Here is a 17436-nt window from a genome sequence, read left to right as displayed (position 1 = left end):
AGTAGTGAGCAAAACTTCAAAGTCCCTATGCTCATTAAGCTTACATTTATTTTTCTTTCCTACTAGTTCTAATATAGATTTTAAAGGTCATCAATATTGCCAGCAATGTTAGAACTGTATTTTAGAGCAAGTCAAATAATAATGATGATAATAATAAAAAAAATAATAATTATACCACCTAAGACTTGAGTACTTGTCATGTCTCTTGCACTGTGCTAAGTGCTTACATATATTAAATAACTGAATCCACACAACAATCCTCATTCTACAAAGAAAGTAAGCTATAGTGATATTAGGTAATTTTGCCCAAGTTTCCAGAGCAAGGGAGTGGTGAGTCAAGATTCACCCAGGCATTCTGGTACCAGAGCCAGCACTCCCAACCCCCCCCTCCAAGCTGCCTCACTGGAGAAACTGAGAAATTTTCAGTAGAATAAGAGATAAGAGTGTTTGCATTTAAATAGTGCGTGAGGATGTAAAGTCAGAAAATAGATAATTTGTTTAAGATATTACTTCATTAATTGATATCCTAGTGCCTATACCATACCAATCACTATGCAAGTACCATAAAAACTATGATCTCTGCCCTGTTGTTCTTGGGCTAGGAAAGGAAATGGATAAAATAATACCTTGAATAGGAAGCAAGACTCAGGAAAATCTTAATTTTAGGATAGTGAAGACTTAGGCATGCTCAAGTGATGAAAAACAGGAGCCACTATCATGGAGAATTTGAAAATTCATCACAGACATTGATCTATCAACTTTCAGAGAGTGGTAATTTTCAATAACAATAGTCCCCTTATAGTCACAATTTTTGAAGTTTTGACACTATTGATGTAAAACATATAAATCAATTAGAGTCCTAGAAATTTGACATTATGTGGTTAATGTGACCATCACTGATAGCTAAATTCAGTTGCAAACATATTTTAAGTCTGAATTATCTGCTCTGGGTGTCCACACTGATTAAATTTGTACTTAGTATTTTGTAGAAATAGTTCCAATGTAATATTCTTCCCTCTACATCACTCATTTCTACTTTCTTACTATTTTTATGCAAACTGGTTCGCAATTATAGAGTTATACCTTATCAAAGGCATTTTTTCCTAAGGGCAAAAAAAAAAAAATCTGACATAAAAACTAGATGATGCTATAAATTCTTGCTTGCTTACTTGATTTAGCTACCTAGCTGGCTGGCTACTGCCTGTATTCCAAAAGCGTGGATTTACAATGCAGGCATGTAGTGATAAAAAAGGTTTGTATAACTTAAAATGACTGGATCTCTAGAGGCTACCTTGTTTCTCATATGAAGGGTGTTTCAAATGAGGGCATGGAAACTAGTAAGTACTGGCTTCTGTTTTTGTTGTACACCTTCCAGAAATTTTTGACTGAAGACTCTGTGTACTAGAGTTCTTTCCACACAGAGCTGACTGATATTTGAAGAAAATTTTCATTTCTCCAACCAAGAAAAATATGATTTATCTTTTCCAAGCTTCACTCTTGTTTTTAAATCTATGTATTTTTACTTGTGGAGAAGTTATACAATGTAACTGTGTTCATCATTCTACGGTAAGAATTTCAGCAATATTATTTCAGCTAGGAAAGCATGATTATATAGTTTTCAAGATATATATTAGATGTTTGAAAAGATTAATTACAGTACTCAATATAATTTATGGGAAAATTAAAGTGTTTATTTAGAAATGCTGAGACTTATGCTTAAATAATATTACTTTTAAACTTAGGAAACCATAAACTGAAGATTGACTCTTAATACATTTCTTGTGAAAAATTGTTAAAGAAATTGCAGGCCTTGGTTAAAAACTAGCCAACAACTTTCTAGTTAACTTTAATAATGAAATATCTGGTAGGTAGTAAAAAAATTCACTTTGCTTAAAAAAACTATTCTAGAAACTTTCATACTTCAAATATAGTCTTGTGACTGGTTACCTAGGAAATATTAAAATTTAGAATTAGAAAATTTTATTCAAAACAATGTCAGAGTGATTGATAGCTAAGATAGTGTATGCAATACTATGAGTAGATTGTGATTTGAATCTCTATACATTTAAATGTTGGCTTATAATTTTTAAATGTTATAAAATGTATTTACCACTGTATCAATACTAAATTCCAAAGTTGAAGCAAGAATAAATTCTAAAAAAGCTACAGAAATATTAATAACAGTTCTCTATACTAAAAATTTAAGAATCTTATTTAGATCTAAAAAATATAGTTGTAACCTAAGTTTTTGAAAACATCTACTATGTCAATTATTATAGGAGTTTAGGGGAAAGAGCAAAAAGTTAAAAGTAGATCTATGTAACAAAATGTAAGCATCTTTTTGGGCAAATATCTTTTATATTGTGATTAGCTCTTTACCTTTCTCTCAATATCCAGGTCAAAGAGGACAAAGCTTTATTTTCAAAGAGGACAAAGCTATTATTTTCTTTAAATTACAGAGTTATTCTAAATCACATAACTTATACCAAAGGGTGTTTTAACATTAAAAAAACCAGTAGTGTGCCAACAAGAATAGATACCTTTGGAATGACATCTGTAATTGGCTTTCTTTCTTTTTTCTTTTTGAATAGTAGTTAGTACTTTTTAATCTCCTACCCCATCTTGCACCTTTCTCCTTCCCTCTCCCCACTAGCAATCACAAGTTTGTAGTTGGTTGTTGGCTTTTTATTTTAAGTTAAATTTAATTTTTTTAAATTTATTTTATTGAAGTGTAGTTGATTTACAATGTTGTGTTAATTTCTGCTGTATAGCAAAGTTATTCAGTTATACATATGTAACTGAATATATATATATATCTTTTTTCATATTCTTTTCCATTATGGTTTATTACAGGATATTGAATATAGTTCCCTGTGCTACACAGTAGGACCTTGTTGTTTATCCATTCTATATATAAGGTTGCTGGCTTTTTAAAATGATATCTGTTGTTGATTTTGCAAAGCAAAATTCCGTGCTTTTTTTCTGTTATCACTGCTACCTTTTTAAAAAAATTTTTTTAACTTTTTATTTTATATTGGAGTATAGCCGATTAACAATATTGTGATAGTTTCAGTTGCACAGCAAAGTGACTCAGCCATACATATACACGTATCCATTCTCCCTCAGACTCCCCTCCCATCCAGTCTGCCACATAACATTGAACAGAGTTCTCTGTGCTATACAGTAGGTCCTTGTTGGGTATCCTTTTTAAATATTCAGTGGTACCTTTTAAATCTATGCATACTTTACCTTTCAAATCTGTAAATACTTTAGCTTATACAAGAGCGACAATTCTCCTGCACATTTTCCCCAAACCACGATTCCTAATAACTAGTGGCAGAAAGTGTTTTTGGCATAGAAATGTTGTAGGCATCTCAGGGAACCTTCTTAGTACCCATTCAAAGAACTTCAAATTGCACAATTTCTAGAAGAGGGATGGTCAGAACTATATCGCACATGGAATTGTGTAAAAGTTAAAGGTCAAGGCCATAGAGCCACCACACTAGAACGTAGACCCTAAATGATTCCTTTTAGAATTGGAGAAGAAAAAAAGAGAGCAAAAATAATGAATTAACATATATTTATTGTTCATACCTAGAATTTACCCATAAGGTTTATTTGTGGAAGTTTGAACTAACCAGTTAATTATGTTTTTTTCTAATGATCATCCTTGTATATGTCCTGAAATCTCATCTTTTTTTCTACACTCTTCTTATTTATGACATATTAGGTAATATAACATATTTCATATATTTTTTCCTATTTCTATTTTTTTAATATAAAGGATTCTCCAGTAGTTAACATTGTAGAAGATGAATCTAATGCAAAAGGTGAAAGTAAAAGTAATGCTACTGTTTATAAAGAAGATTGTGAGGAATCATGTGATGTTAAAACTAAAATTACACGAGAAGAAAAACATTTCATGTGTAGTAAGTATTAAAAATAACCACAATTGGGCTTCCCTGGTGGCGCAGTGGTTGAGAGTCCGCCTGCCGATGCAGGGGACACGGGTTCGTACCCCGATCCGGGAAGATCCCACATGCCGCGGAGTGGCTGGGCCCGTGAGCCATGGATGCTGGGCCTGTGCGTCCGGAGCCTGTGCTCCGCAACGGGAGAGGCCACAACAGTGAGAGGCCCGCGTACCGCAAACAAAACAAAACAAACCCCCACCCACAATTATACAGGGATATGATTTATTATTTCTAGGGTAGAGATGGAAAAATATACATTAGCATTTGTGTGGGTCATTTTATATATATCCTGATCATCCTAGGCAAGGAGTTTTATGTGTTTGGCACATAGTAGGTGCTTCGTAAGTGTTTGGTAAATGAACAAATCCTTCTTCTGTATAATATGGCCCAGTGACACCAACTAGCCACAGAGGGAAGGGGTGAGCCACAACACACTGATGGTATCAATTCGCCTAGCACTATTTTCTTACTTCCGTCTGAACAAATGGCAAATTTCACCTGAGTTTGAGAAGGAATTCACTAATATTGAGTAAATGCTACAATAGATATAATACAAATTCACAGCGAATTTATGTAGCAAAGCATAAAAAATAAAAAGTTTTTAAATCTCCATTTTTGTTTAAAACTAGTAATAGTGCAGTAATTTTCATGATCTATTTATATGTACATAGGCGGTGAAATGAGACAGGGGATCAGAAAGGGAGGAGGTTCTGATCCAGTTCTTATAGGACTGTAACTCCTAGGTCAGAAAGTATAAAAAGCTCACTTTATTGTGTTTAATTCTATGTGTAACACAGGTATCTCAGGCTTCTCAAACCTATGAGTGTGGCTTTAGATCCATTAAGACAGATGTCTAAATCCAGGGAGTATCTAATAGAAAGTGAGAGACTGAAAGTAAAAATGAGAGATGAAGCTGGGTGAGGTAGATTTTAAAATATCATGAATTATTCATGTGATTCTACTGCTAGAGTAAAAGTTAGGAACATAGAAATAAATAATTTTTAAAAGAATAATGTATGCCATAATGTGTGACTCCTTTTGTTGTAAAGGACATCATCAGTATAACTGAATAAACTTGGATAAAATCTGAGAAGTGCATGGTAGTCAATGTTTATTTCCTGACTTTTATGGCTGTGTTGGGGAGAATGTCTTTGGTGTAAGAAAAACACACTGAAGTATCCAGGGGCATCATGGTGGCATGCTCAAAAGAATTAGGAAAAAGTTCTTCATACTGTTCTTGAAACTATTCTATAAGTAAGATTGTTTTAAAATAAAAACAAAAGTACATAGTAAAAGTTTACCAGAAACCAACCAGCTAAAACTTTTGACTAAGATTTATTATGAGTATATATGTATGTGAGTTTGTAATTTGTTTATATAAAAATATAGCATTAATAGAAAAAATTTAAAGAAAGATTTACTTTTAAAATTAACTTACATGATATGGAATTATTGCCTTTTACTTTCTTATGTAGTAAGAATTGATGAGTCTTGGACCTCCTGCTTCTGTACCTCTCATCTTATAAAGTGAGAATTGATATTCAGAATGTTGTCTCGCATTTATATCAGATTAACTTATTTGGGGGTAATCTAAATTATTAGGAAGCATACTTTCATTGCGAGGTATTGAAATAATTGTTTTCTTGGATAATCCTGAGTTAAACAAAAAAGTACTAACTAGAATATGCAATTCTATGTATTAGATTGAGCTTTATTGTTACATATTTATCCAAAATCATTTTGAAATTATTTTTCACTGTAATTGTTTTCTATAACAAAATAATATTTAGCAAACACATTTTGTTATGATTTAAGGAAATTTGCAAAATTCTATTGTTTCTTATACACGAAGTACCAAAAAACTACTAAGAAATATGATGGATGAGCAGCAAGCTTCCTTGGATTATTTATCTAATCAGGTATGGATTTTTTAGAATTGTGTTGTTATTGTATGTGTACATTGATATACTTAGCTAGAGGTATAATTGTTTAATTTTTTAATGCATTAAAGTCCATACATCTATTTAGTGCCTACTATGTTAGAGGCACCATAGTAAGCCTCAGGCAAACAGAAAGCAATAACAACAAAAAAAGATCTTCACTTAAAGCTTATACAGTCTAAGAGAGCAGAAAAATGTATTGAAAATGTTGTGACTGCTGTCAGAAAGATGCACCAAAGAAATTTAATATCTGAGCTATGAGAAGTGTTCCCAGATGACAGAGATTATGAACTGAATCATGAAAGATGGATAAATGCTTCAAAGGTCACAAATGTGGGGTAAGAAGAGTAGGACCTTGCATTCTGGGGAACTGCTTGAAGTGGTGCAGGAGTGGAGTGGCTGGTGAAGTTGAGGTGTATAAGGAAAACTGACTTAAAGAAATAGGAGCTAACTCATGCCACACCAAGGAGTCATCGAAGTGTCTGAGCAGGGAAATGCGATGATTAGATTGACAGCTAGTGAGGAAGATGACTTGAGGAAGAGCAGAGGGAGGAGACAGGGAGATCAGATAAGAAACTACAGCAAAGGAGCAGGCAAGATACAAAGAACAGATCTGCAAGAGCAGTCAAATGCAGAACTGGGCAGATGAAAGCAATGTGTAGGAGGAAAACAGTACTCAATTTAATGATTGCTATTTAGTAATGCCTTTCTTTACTGCTTAGAGCAGTAAGGAATTCAAAAGAAAAATGGACATCATATATATTTCAAAGCTGGATTTATAAGAAGCTTAGAGATATCACTTGTAAAATTCAGCTAAGAGAGTTTTGTTCAAATATAAATTTGCTTAAATGTATGCATGTGTGTTTAGGTTAATGAGCTCATGAATCGAGTTCTCATTTTGACTACGGAAGTTTTTAGAAAACAGCTGGATACTTTTCCTCACAGACCAGTTCAGTCACATGGTGAGAACTTTGGTATTTCACCCTTTTCATACTTGTCTTTTATTGCTTAAAAATTTCCTGGACAGGTTGGAGCATTTAGAACTTTTGTTTAAAAAATACAGCTCATTATCATCTAACAGACTGGAGGAGTAATACCTGCCAAATTTCAACCCAGACAATGTGTACTTTCCTGAATTGGGAAGCTTTTCTGACCATTTGAAAGCTATGGTTGTATACAGATATTCTGAATCTGTTGAAAATAGCATAGTTTTATGTAACTGAATTCAGGCTCTCCTTTTACATTTTAATACTAATAATCAACCTTCAGCTAGAAGAAAAGAAGGTCTCAGAATTCCTCCCACCTGTAAAAACTATTTTTAACATGTTTGAGATGTTTCAAATTGGGACACAAAATTTGAAAAGAAAAAGAAACTTAAGACAAAAGAAAGTGGAATTTAGCACTGTTTATACTAAAACAATATATAGTAATTCCTAAAGTCATGGGTTTCTAAGAAAAGTGCCCTATATATCTTACAGTTGTGAATTAATAACAAAAAGTTCCAAGCAAGTAAATATTTATTGACAGCCTAGTGAATGATCTTTCTTTTTTCCTTACAAAGAGAAGGAAATAAACTGTTACTGAGAATCACCTATGTGTCAGGTACTATGACAGGCACTTTCACATGTTATTTTTTGTTGTTCTATTATATCTCATTTATTTCCCATAAGTGAGTAGTGTAGGTAGGTAGTGTAACATGGTGGTTATGAGCATGGACTCTGGTGTCAGATCACCTGTCTTCAAATCCCTCATCCACCGTTTCCTTGATATCAGTTTCCTCATCAGTAAACTGATAGTACCTACCTCATATGGTTCTTACGAGAATTAAATGAATAAATACACCAAAAGCTCCTAAAATATTGCTTGATGCATAGTAAGACAGTATAAGCATTCGCTATGATGATCTTCATCATCAGATAAGGAATATGGAGCCCAGAAACATCTGAATAACCTGTTCATATTTATTTGGATGGTGATGGCAAAGCAGATATTCCAACTCAGATTAGTCCTTCATTGTAAACTTCTATTGTCATATCTCTGAGCATAAAATTATTATGAAAATGTCTCTTAGCAATTCAGAAGAAGGCAACAAAATACTGTGCGCTAGGCACTGTGCTAAGTGCTTTATATTGATATAATGTCTTACTATGTATATCGTCAGAATAACACTATGAAGTAGATAGTATTATTATTATAACAATATTGCACATGAAGAAAAGTAGTTAAGTAACTTAGTTAATGGTTCTGGCTAGTAAATAGTAGTACTAGGAATCTAACCCAAACTTCTGGCTCTGAAGTATCAGGCTTTCATGTGTTTTTTCTCTTGGTAACTGATGCTGTAAGGGTTGAATTTGTTTAATCACATTTATAAAAGATAACACAAAGTAAAGTAAACTATAACATCATATCTACATACATATCTACATATCTACATAAAAGATAACACAAAGTGTAAACTATAATATCATATCTACATAATATATTTACAATCCCCTAGAAAGGGGAGTGCTTAAGAGAAGGTGATTATAGACTGCTACAGTTCTAGCTATTGTCAACAGAGCAGGCTCTAGCCTCAGCATCATTTTCTCTGGTGAAGAAAGTGATTTCCCCCTCCTCTCCCTTTGCCTGTTTGTAACGGTGGGCCCCAAAACACCAGAACCTCTGAAATTTCAAATAGTGGAGAAAGGATGTGTCAATAGTAATTAATCTACTTATTCCTTTGGATTTTCTCCTCCTCATTCACACAGATTTCTGTTACATATTATGTTCCCAAAATAAGCCTAGGTTTCTGAAAGGGCATTATTTATTGGACAAGAGAATGCATAATCATAAAATATATTAAATAAATGTTGATACCAAATGGAATACTAATCAATAACAGTGAGTTAGTTATTAGTGAAGGTTTTTGCAGCATAACTTATTCAATCCCAGTTCCTCCACCTATCTATCTAGTTTCTTCTTATTTCTAAAGTTGAGATAATTTTTCATTTTCAAAAAGTTAAAATCATCATCATTACTGAACATTTTAATAATAATAATTTCAGATAGCACTGTCAATTCTCTTTTATAAAATGATTGTCTTAAATGTATATGTGGAAATATCCTAAATAACTAATTTTACTTTTCTAGGTTTAGATTGTACTGATATTAAAGATACCATTGGTTCTGTCACTAAAACACCAAGTGGTTTGTATATAATCCACCCAGAAGGATCTAGTTACCCATTTGAGGTAAAGTTTTCCCTTATTATATGGAATAGGATAGGCATCTAATTTATTTAAATAATATTAGAATTTTAATTGTTTTAATATTTTATTTTTTCTTAACAATTTAAAAATAAATCAGTGTAAGTTCCAGTTTCAAAAGTTTTGTTTTCTGGAATTCTTTGCCCAAACCACAAACCAATAAAAGAACTAGAGGGTCTTTCACTTTTCTATTTGAGTGTTCATGGTTACACTCTTTTAAAGTAAATCCATTTGGTGCAAGATCTTATATTATCCTTAAAGTAGGCAGAACTATGCAAAATAAATACTTGCTTGAATTAGCTTATGGATATTAAAAAATAATTGTGTGCTTTGCCTTGGGCTTGCTAAAAATACTTTAGTTTCTCTTCCTACACTTGGTTATACTTTCTTTGGATGATGTGATTTTTTGTGATTGTATAAAAAATTAATAATTAAAAAATCCTTTCACTGAATTGTGAGACAGATTGAGAAGCTGATCCATTTCTTAAATCAAATAAAATAAATTACTCATATTTATCCTTAGTAGTTCTATACCATGATTTCTAGAAGAAATTTCTACTAGAAATTGTGTTATTAAAATTAGTATTATAATATTATATATTACATACAGTATATATAATATATAAACATTATATATATATAATTTTCTGGTTACTTTTTTGTGCATAAGAAATTTATAATACCAATATCATACCTTATTGATAGTCTTTATTAAAATATTAAAATATTTTTTCTAAACCAGCTTCTCGTCTCAGAGTTACTAACGTTATTTTTTGACATCTATTGACAGGATGTCAAAAATTGGGAATTAAGTGGGAAATAATTTTAAATTACCTAAATTACTTCACCTACAGATTCAAAAATGGACCTGAACAGATGTGAAAAGGGAAGGCTTCTAATTTTGTGAAGAGTGGGATGCATAATTACCTCTTTTGTGGGAAAGTGTTGGTTCCCTAACTTCCTCCACACTGCCTTTTTCTGTCTGTGTGTGGGAAGTTTCTGATGGGGAGGATTGGTCTGATTTTCTCGCTGTGTCACTTCTATGGGTCCCCTATGGTTGTCCTCTTAGAGGCATTTAACAGAGCACCACAGATGCACCTATGAGTGTCTGCTGAGATGGGGCACAAATCATGCCTTTCTGTCTGAAAATCCCAGTCTGAACACAGGCCTTCCAGGCTTTTGGAGGAAAAAAGCATTCAAAGACAGGCACACAGGCACATTTAACACTGTTTTTTAAAAAATCAGTGTTTTAATTAAAAGGAAGAGTTAATTTATAAAGAAATACATCACTCTGCCATATCAGATTGGTACAGTTATTACTCAACTGAAAAATATTTATGGAGTTGAGGAATAAGAGGGTAACCTTAAAATGCTACAAACACATATATTAAAAAAATGACTGATACAGGGACCACAATTAGGTTTGTTTTATAATAAACAGTATTATTTCTAGAGATTTTTAAAAAATCTGAATACATTAATGACATACAGTTGCATTGAAGCTTTCAGTGGAAGTATCTTCTCTTTCTCTAGGCTTTAAGGGTGAAGTATGAGTTTTATATAAAAGAATGAAAATAATATTATATTATTTTTGTCTTTTCTGGGTTTATTTTAGGTAATGTGTGACATGGATTACAGAGGAGGTGGATGGACTGTGATACAGAAAAGGATCGATGGGATAATTGACTTCCAAAGGTTATGGTGCGACTATCTGGATGGATTTGGCGACCTTTTAGGTCAAATTTTATTTATTTCTCCTCTTTTTTCTTCTTCTTGATAATATGCCTATGGACTCTGTCTCTATTGGTCAAATAGTTAGTAAAAATAGCAAATCCTTGTGAATATAAAAATATGACAAATTACCCTCTGGTTATATGCCAAATTACTTAAAATAAATAGGTCTTCAGTTGAGATATGAAAATCTTTATTTTTAGTTGAAATGTGATTTGAGTGAAAATTCTAAATTGTGTTATTTATTAAGTATTGACTATGCTCTCAGCAGAATTCTGACAGATACTCAATAACTATTTGTAGAATGAAAACCTGAATGAGCAGGGACCTTGAAATTCTTGAGATTTGTGCTGTGTCTACATAAGCAAATGAAATAGAGAATTGAGGTCCATAGCTGTAGGAATTCAAATTATGTAAATGTCAATAAAAACCACTATGCTCAAAACTTGGAAAATGTAAACCCCAGGTGAACTGTAAAATCTGTTCACGTTATTACCAAATGGCAGCATCAATTTTTGCTGGTGAATAGAAGCACCAGTATTTCTGAACCCTGCAGAATTTTACATTAATTGGAACATTTGCAGGTGACTTTGATCATTTTCATGCTATTATTTTCAGTTACTGTTGTTATAATTTAGAGTCTTTAACATCCCATAATAATGTCATCCAAGGATTTAATAAGTGGTGGTGTTTGTCCTACTGCTAAAAACCCTACAGCATGCCAATGATGTTAGAAGGGACATGAAATATAATAAAATGTCATAAGTAAGGCCAAATAGCTGCTATGCTATGGAATGCATTTGAAATACTTGTGTTTTCTCAGCATTACCTCCAATTTTCCAGTAAGGGCTGCCTTCTGAATTGAGCTGTCATAGATCTGCAGGCTCTAAGTTGTTATCTTCCTTACTTAATGCTTATTTCCATGGGAAAATTACCTGAGTTTTGACAAAAAATGTCTTCAGGAAGGTGTACTTCACATAAGCAGACTGCTTTGTACTTGGCTTATTTAAAAAAATAAACTTGGGATTAAGGAAAATGTATTGTTCAGTTAAATCTGAGGTTGGGGTAGAGGGGAAAGATGGCAAGGACACTTAAATAGTAGTGTCAGACTGTGAGAAACTAAGCAGGCCCACCTTCCTTCTTGTACTTATTTTTTACTTCCTATACTCCCTTTCTTCCAGTATTTCTTCAGAATACTTTTCAGTTCTAAGTGGGTATGTAGCTAAAATGCCCCTGTAAGGCCTGGAGAGTGACTTAGTATCTTAGCTATAGTTTTAAGATTTGAATTCTGTCACATTGTCTCCCAGCTCTTGAAGTTTGTTTTGACTAGAACCTTACTTCCTTCAGTAATTTCATGATTCAAGCAGAGGGATATACTTCAGAGCAGGAGTGTCTACATTTAGGTTATGCCACAGTGGGTAAAGGGAGGTAGAAAGTCATTGGCTAGAACATGCAAGAAGAATGCAGTCTGAATTAGGGAGTTTAATAATCCATCTTGGATCTATAATCATCTTGAAAATATTGACCCTTAACCTGAGTATGCTCCAGTGTTACTACATTATGTCTTCATTCATAGGTAACTGACGAGCTTCATTACAACAAAGAAATATTTGTTCACAAAACATTATTCTCAAAGACAGAAAAAATAATTTCTACTGAGCATTTTCAGAAAATAGTTATTTAGGAGTTGCTGATTTGGAGGCTAAACCTCTTATATTTACTGGTATACATCATTTTGTTACCTGTCGTAATATTTGAACTCATTTTTTGTTGACATGCCTTAAGGTAAAACTTGACTTTTTACGTGATCTTTAAATGAATTTTTGAATTTAATTTGGGGAGATAAAAAAATGAAACAGAGACTAGTTATCCCAAGTCTAGTAAAGTAGAAGTGGGAAGATACACATATATATATGTTTTGGTAAATTAGGCAAACACTGATAATTTGAACCAGGGCAATCTAGTCTCTCAAATAATTTATGTGTGCCATCTTGGAGTTATTGAAACACTAAGCAAAACCAAAGACTTAATAACAAAGGGTTATTCTAACTTGTATTAAAATATATTTAAAAAAGCATTTTTTTTAAACAGGTGAATTTTGGCTAGGGCTGAAAAAGATTTTTTACATAGTGAATCAGAAGAATACCAGTTTTATGCTGTATGTGGCACTGGAATCTGAAGATGACACATTTGCTTATGCATCATATGATAATTTTTGGCTAGAGGATGAAACAAGATTTTTTAAAATGCACTTAGGACGATATTCGGGAAATGCTGGTAAGTTTTTTATTCCTAAATTTACCCAAAAGATTTAAATATAGCTGACTCAATATTAGATGAAGATAAAAGTAATGCATTTCTTTTGGTATATGACACATAACTGATAACAGAATAGGTTAGGAATGAGAAAACTGGCTAAGTCTTGAGTTATGAAACTCTGCTATGATGGTTGCATCACCTTGTGATTTTGAAGTGCTTTATACACTTTAAAACAATTTTGCCATATGTAATCACAATTGATTATTTAGATAGCAAATCTGTGGGGCAGGCTGGGAAGGCATTATTTACATTTTCATGTACTGAGAGGCTGGTGTTTAGAAGTCATAGAATGTTAGAGCTGATCTTCACTCTTCTCACTCTGCAGGTTAAGAAACCTGAAAGATTAAGTGACTTGCCCAAGAGTCCCAGCTCATCACATCTGAGGAAGGGCAAGGACCCAGGTTGATAGAACAACTAGTTTAGTGAGGTTTTTTCTTTTTTTGGGCTATATCTCGGTACATCTACTCATTTCTAAATAAGTTAAATTTTTAGAACTTCAAAATACTTGATATTAAATTCATATTTTGATGCTGATATTTTTAACTTGAGTTAATACTAAATTCAGCTCTCCTGTTCATTGCTCATCATTGTACTTGTTCATTAGGTATGTTTAGTGTTAGAAATCCAAAAATGAATGAGTTATGTTCCCAGTTCTTTAACCGATCACAATATAGAGAGGGAGATTAAATAAAACTGAAAACACAGAATACCGATAGAGCTTTGGGGGCTAAAGAGAAAGACTGATTCCAATGGATTACATCCAGAGAAGGGTAGTTTTCAACAAAGAATTAATGGTAGAGTCAACCTGGGATGCTTTGTGAAAGTACATACTCATGTAGAATCTGATTCAGTAAGTTTGGGCCCAGGTATTTGTATTCACTAGATGGATATGTTGGCATCCTTATAGTTGAGAATCACTGATCTGTACTTGGAGGAATGGATAGGCTTTTGGCAAATGAATGTTGGCAAACAAAGCAGCTTGAGTCAAGGCACAGAGGGAGGAAAATTACTGGGCATGAGAAGTTGTCTGGTATGGATGGAATCTCTGATATCTGAGGGGGTTTAGACTTAGGATATTAAGTAAAAGTCTGAAATTTAAATATTGACATATAGAGACAATTTTAAGGAGTTATATAATTTTTGAGGCTTCATCTCTAAAAGAGTAAAGAACTATCTAAATATGGAACATACAATGTTAGGAAAAGTTTATGTGGGATTTCTCTAGAAGATGACTAGGATCTCATTAGAGGATACAATTTATAATGGCAAGAATTTTTTCATTTTGGAAGCCTCAAATTTTGTCATGCCTTATTCTGCCTTTTCCCAATAAAGTTGTTAAGTAACTTTCAAATGTTGATCACATAATATAATCAAGATAAAGAAAAAGATGTCAAAAGAATGTAAAGATAGCAGTATAGTTAAGTATGATCAGGTATTTGGTAGAGGTGAGTCAGACATTTGACTTTGAGCTCAGAACAAAAATAGAAATATGAAATTTGAACATTTGAGGAGCACAGTTGTTCCATGAGGACACATTGCCCTGGTTCTAAAACTTGAGAGACATTTCTCTGGGTTCTTAGCGAAAACAAAGTGTCATGTTTTCTAATTACGCTCGGACAGAAAACGTAACAGTGAGTTTTAATGGGCCATTTCTTTAAAAATAGACCTATGCATTATATTTTTAGAGTAAATTATTAAATATAATCCAGTGAGGAGCTCATATAATGTATGATCCTTCTGATGGTTGGACTTAACCAGGGAGAGTATCTGTGGAAGGATCATATAATTTAGGTAATGCTCCATAAGTGTTGTCTTTCTCATTTGAACTTCTGAAAGGTTTTGCACCATGTGGTATTGAAAATGATATTCTCCCTGCAAATATGTGCAATTTTGGCATTGTGTTCCTATGAAGTGCATGGTCAGAGACAGGGCTGGGGTACAGGATAGGCCACTACCATTAGTGAAGTTCTCCAGGTTCCTCAAAGACATCTCAAAAGATGCCAAACATTTGGAACATAATGAAACAAACGTGGGCTTTGAATTCTTCAAAGATTTTACATAGCTTCACTTTTACTTAGTGTTTCAAACATCTTAGCAAATTTTATCTATAAGTGAAATCTAAGTACAATGGGACTAATTAGAATCTTTTATTTATATGGTTTAAAAGAAACAAACAAACATGACTTCTACCCCTGCTACTTAGTTAGCCAGGTTGCCTTGGCCAAGATACTTAATCTTTGAAGATTACTGTGACTATCAGTGATACCATACATAGAATGTCCAATGTAAGTCTTTAAAATATGGTGGTGTTTTAACTACTATCCAATTGGTATGCATATCATATGGAGAGCCATGAAGAAAAGGCATACCTCAGTGTTATAGCTGATTTTTTTCTTGAGGGCATTGGGCATTTAATATAAACTTGGTGGCCACTAAATAAAATCAAACAAATTTTGCAGTTATAAATTTGTTCCTGAAAGGTAGAGATTTCACTTTCATCCATACCTCTCTATCTAAAGTGATGTAAAATGGTACTGGTATAAAAATTTGTGTGTAAATTATTTTCTTTTCCTAAATTACCAATTACCATATTATTCTTCCCCAAAGTATGACAGGTTTATACACCATAATTTTGACCTAAATTATCTGCTTCTGTCTACACAGCCAAGCTTCCATTTTGTGATTTTATATCGAATGTCCACTTATTCATGTTTACATATTCTGAGCCTATTTATATGAAATAATTGGAATGACAAAATTGTAGAAATGGAGAGCACATTACCCCTGTGTACCAGGGGTAAGGGATGGGATTTAGTTTTTAAAGCATACGAAGGAAACTATCATTCAATTTATACTGCTACTGTTTGGTCCTTTCATACAATTATGCAACGATTTAATAGTTTTCAATTTATTAACTGATAATATGCAAAGTTTTCCTAGGCCATCACAGACCACCATAATTTGTTCCAACAAATGTCTACTTAAACATGCCTATCATGTTGAGGAATTTATTACGAGATTTTGGCATATTGCACCCGGAGGAGAAATTTTAATATAACACCTATTAAAATATAATTTAAACCTTAGTTCTGGGATGTAATCCTTTTGCATAATGGGTTGGTAAAAGTTGATTAAAATTACAAAAAATGCCTTTAAATTTCATCATCAAAAAAATCTATTTTACCTAGGTGATGCATTCCGGGGTTTCAGAAAAGAAGATAATCAAAATGCAATGCCTTTTAGCACATCAGATGTTGATAATGATGGATGTCGCCCTGTATGCCTCATCAATGGTCAGCCTGTGAAGAGCTGCAGCCACCTCAGTAACAATACCGGCTGGTGGTTCAACCAGTGTGGTCTCGCAAATCTGAATGGCATTCATTACTTCCCTGGAAAATTGCTTGCAACTGGAATTCGATGGGGCACATGGACCAAAAACAACTCACCTGTCAAGATTAAATCTGTTTCAATGAAAATTAGAAGAATTTACAATCCATATTTTAAGTAATCTCATTTTAAATTGTAATGAGTGTTCCACAGTTATTTTTAATAATATATAAACAATTTTACATAGTTTCTCTTTTTACTGAGTGTTTCAAGCATATTAGCCAAAATTTAACCATAGGTGACATCTAGGTATTATGAGTCTAAATAGAAATCTTTAATTTTGTAGAGTTTTATAAAGGAAAACATGGTTCAATGTATGCTTTTACTACTAATTATATTAACAATATGTAATAAAATTTGTTTTGAGTGTATTGCAACCTGTCTACCTGGAGTCTGTTGTCCTTTTAAAAAATTTTCCCTTTTCTTTAAAACATATAAACCATAGTGCATTATTAGGAAAATTAAAGAAAGTGTTATATTTATTTCTATATTTATTTGAAATGGCTAAATATATAATCTACAGATAATTTCTGTTGAAGACAATTACAAGGAATAATTTTGTGCAGATTAATATATAAGCTTCACATAGTTTAAAAACCTTACTATTTCCAGGTGATTCCATAATATTTTACAGGTAATAAGAGTTTGCTGCAAAAATAAAGTCCTTCTTGTTTTCCTATTTTATTGTGGTTAATAAGTTTATTCTTATTTGTAATGAACTTACTGTACATTTGCATACTGATCAGTTGCATTCTAAAACACATTTATATCCTAACTCTTTTTAAGGCAATAGGAATGGTATGAGCTTTAAGTGAAGGAGAAAGAACAATGAATCACTGGTCT

At 32.8% G+C, this 17436-nt stretch overlaps 1 protein-coding gene across 1 annotated transcript; it reads left to right on the top strand.

The window, feature by feature from the left end:
• Nucleotides 1-1433: 1433 nt before the first annotated feature.
• Nucleotides 1434-16891, top strand: ANGPTL5 (angiopoietin like 5). The gene is made up of 8 exons (XM_060157910.1): nt 1434-1566; nt 3785-3929; nt 5787-5890; nt 6780-6873; nt 9041-9141; nt 10772-10892; nt 12979-13164; nt 16395-16891. The coding sequence occupies exons 1-8, from the start codon at nt 1471-1473 to the stop codon at nt 16712-16714; spliced, it is 1167 nt and encodes a 388-aa protein (XP_060013893.1). The 5' UTR covers nt 1434-1470; the 3' UTR covers nt 16715-16891.
• Nucleotides 16892-17436: the final 545 nt, after the last annotated feature.

Source organism: Lagenorhynchus albirostris, chromosome 9 (genome assembly GCF_949774975.1).
Source record: "Lagenorhynchus albirostris chromosome 9, mLagAlb1.1, whole genome shotgun sequence".
NCBI lineage: Eukaryota > Metazoa > Chordata > Mammalia > Artiodactyla > Delphinidae > Lagenorhynchus > Lagenorhynchus albirostris.
Note: the sequence above shows the minus strand (reverse complement) of the source record. Positions and strands in the feature narration are given on the sequence as shown.

What these genes read in the sequence shown, in the direction of transcription:
- ANGPTL5 (XM_060157910.1), top strand. Translation starts at nt 1,471, where the DNA reads ATGATTTATCTTTTCCAAGCTTCACTCTTGTTTTTAAATCTATGTATT. An exon ending in ACTGTGTTCATCATTCTACG is followed by an intron (nt 1,567 to 3,784) that starts GTAAGAATTTCA and finishes TTTAATATAAAG; the next exon opens with GATTCTCCAGTAGTTAACAT. An exon ending in GATCTAGTTACCCATTTGAG is followed by an intron (nt 9,142 to 10,771) that starts GTAAAGTTTTCC and finishes GGTTTATTTTAG; the next exon opens with GTAATGTGTGACATGGATTA.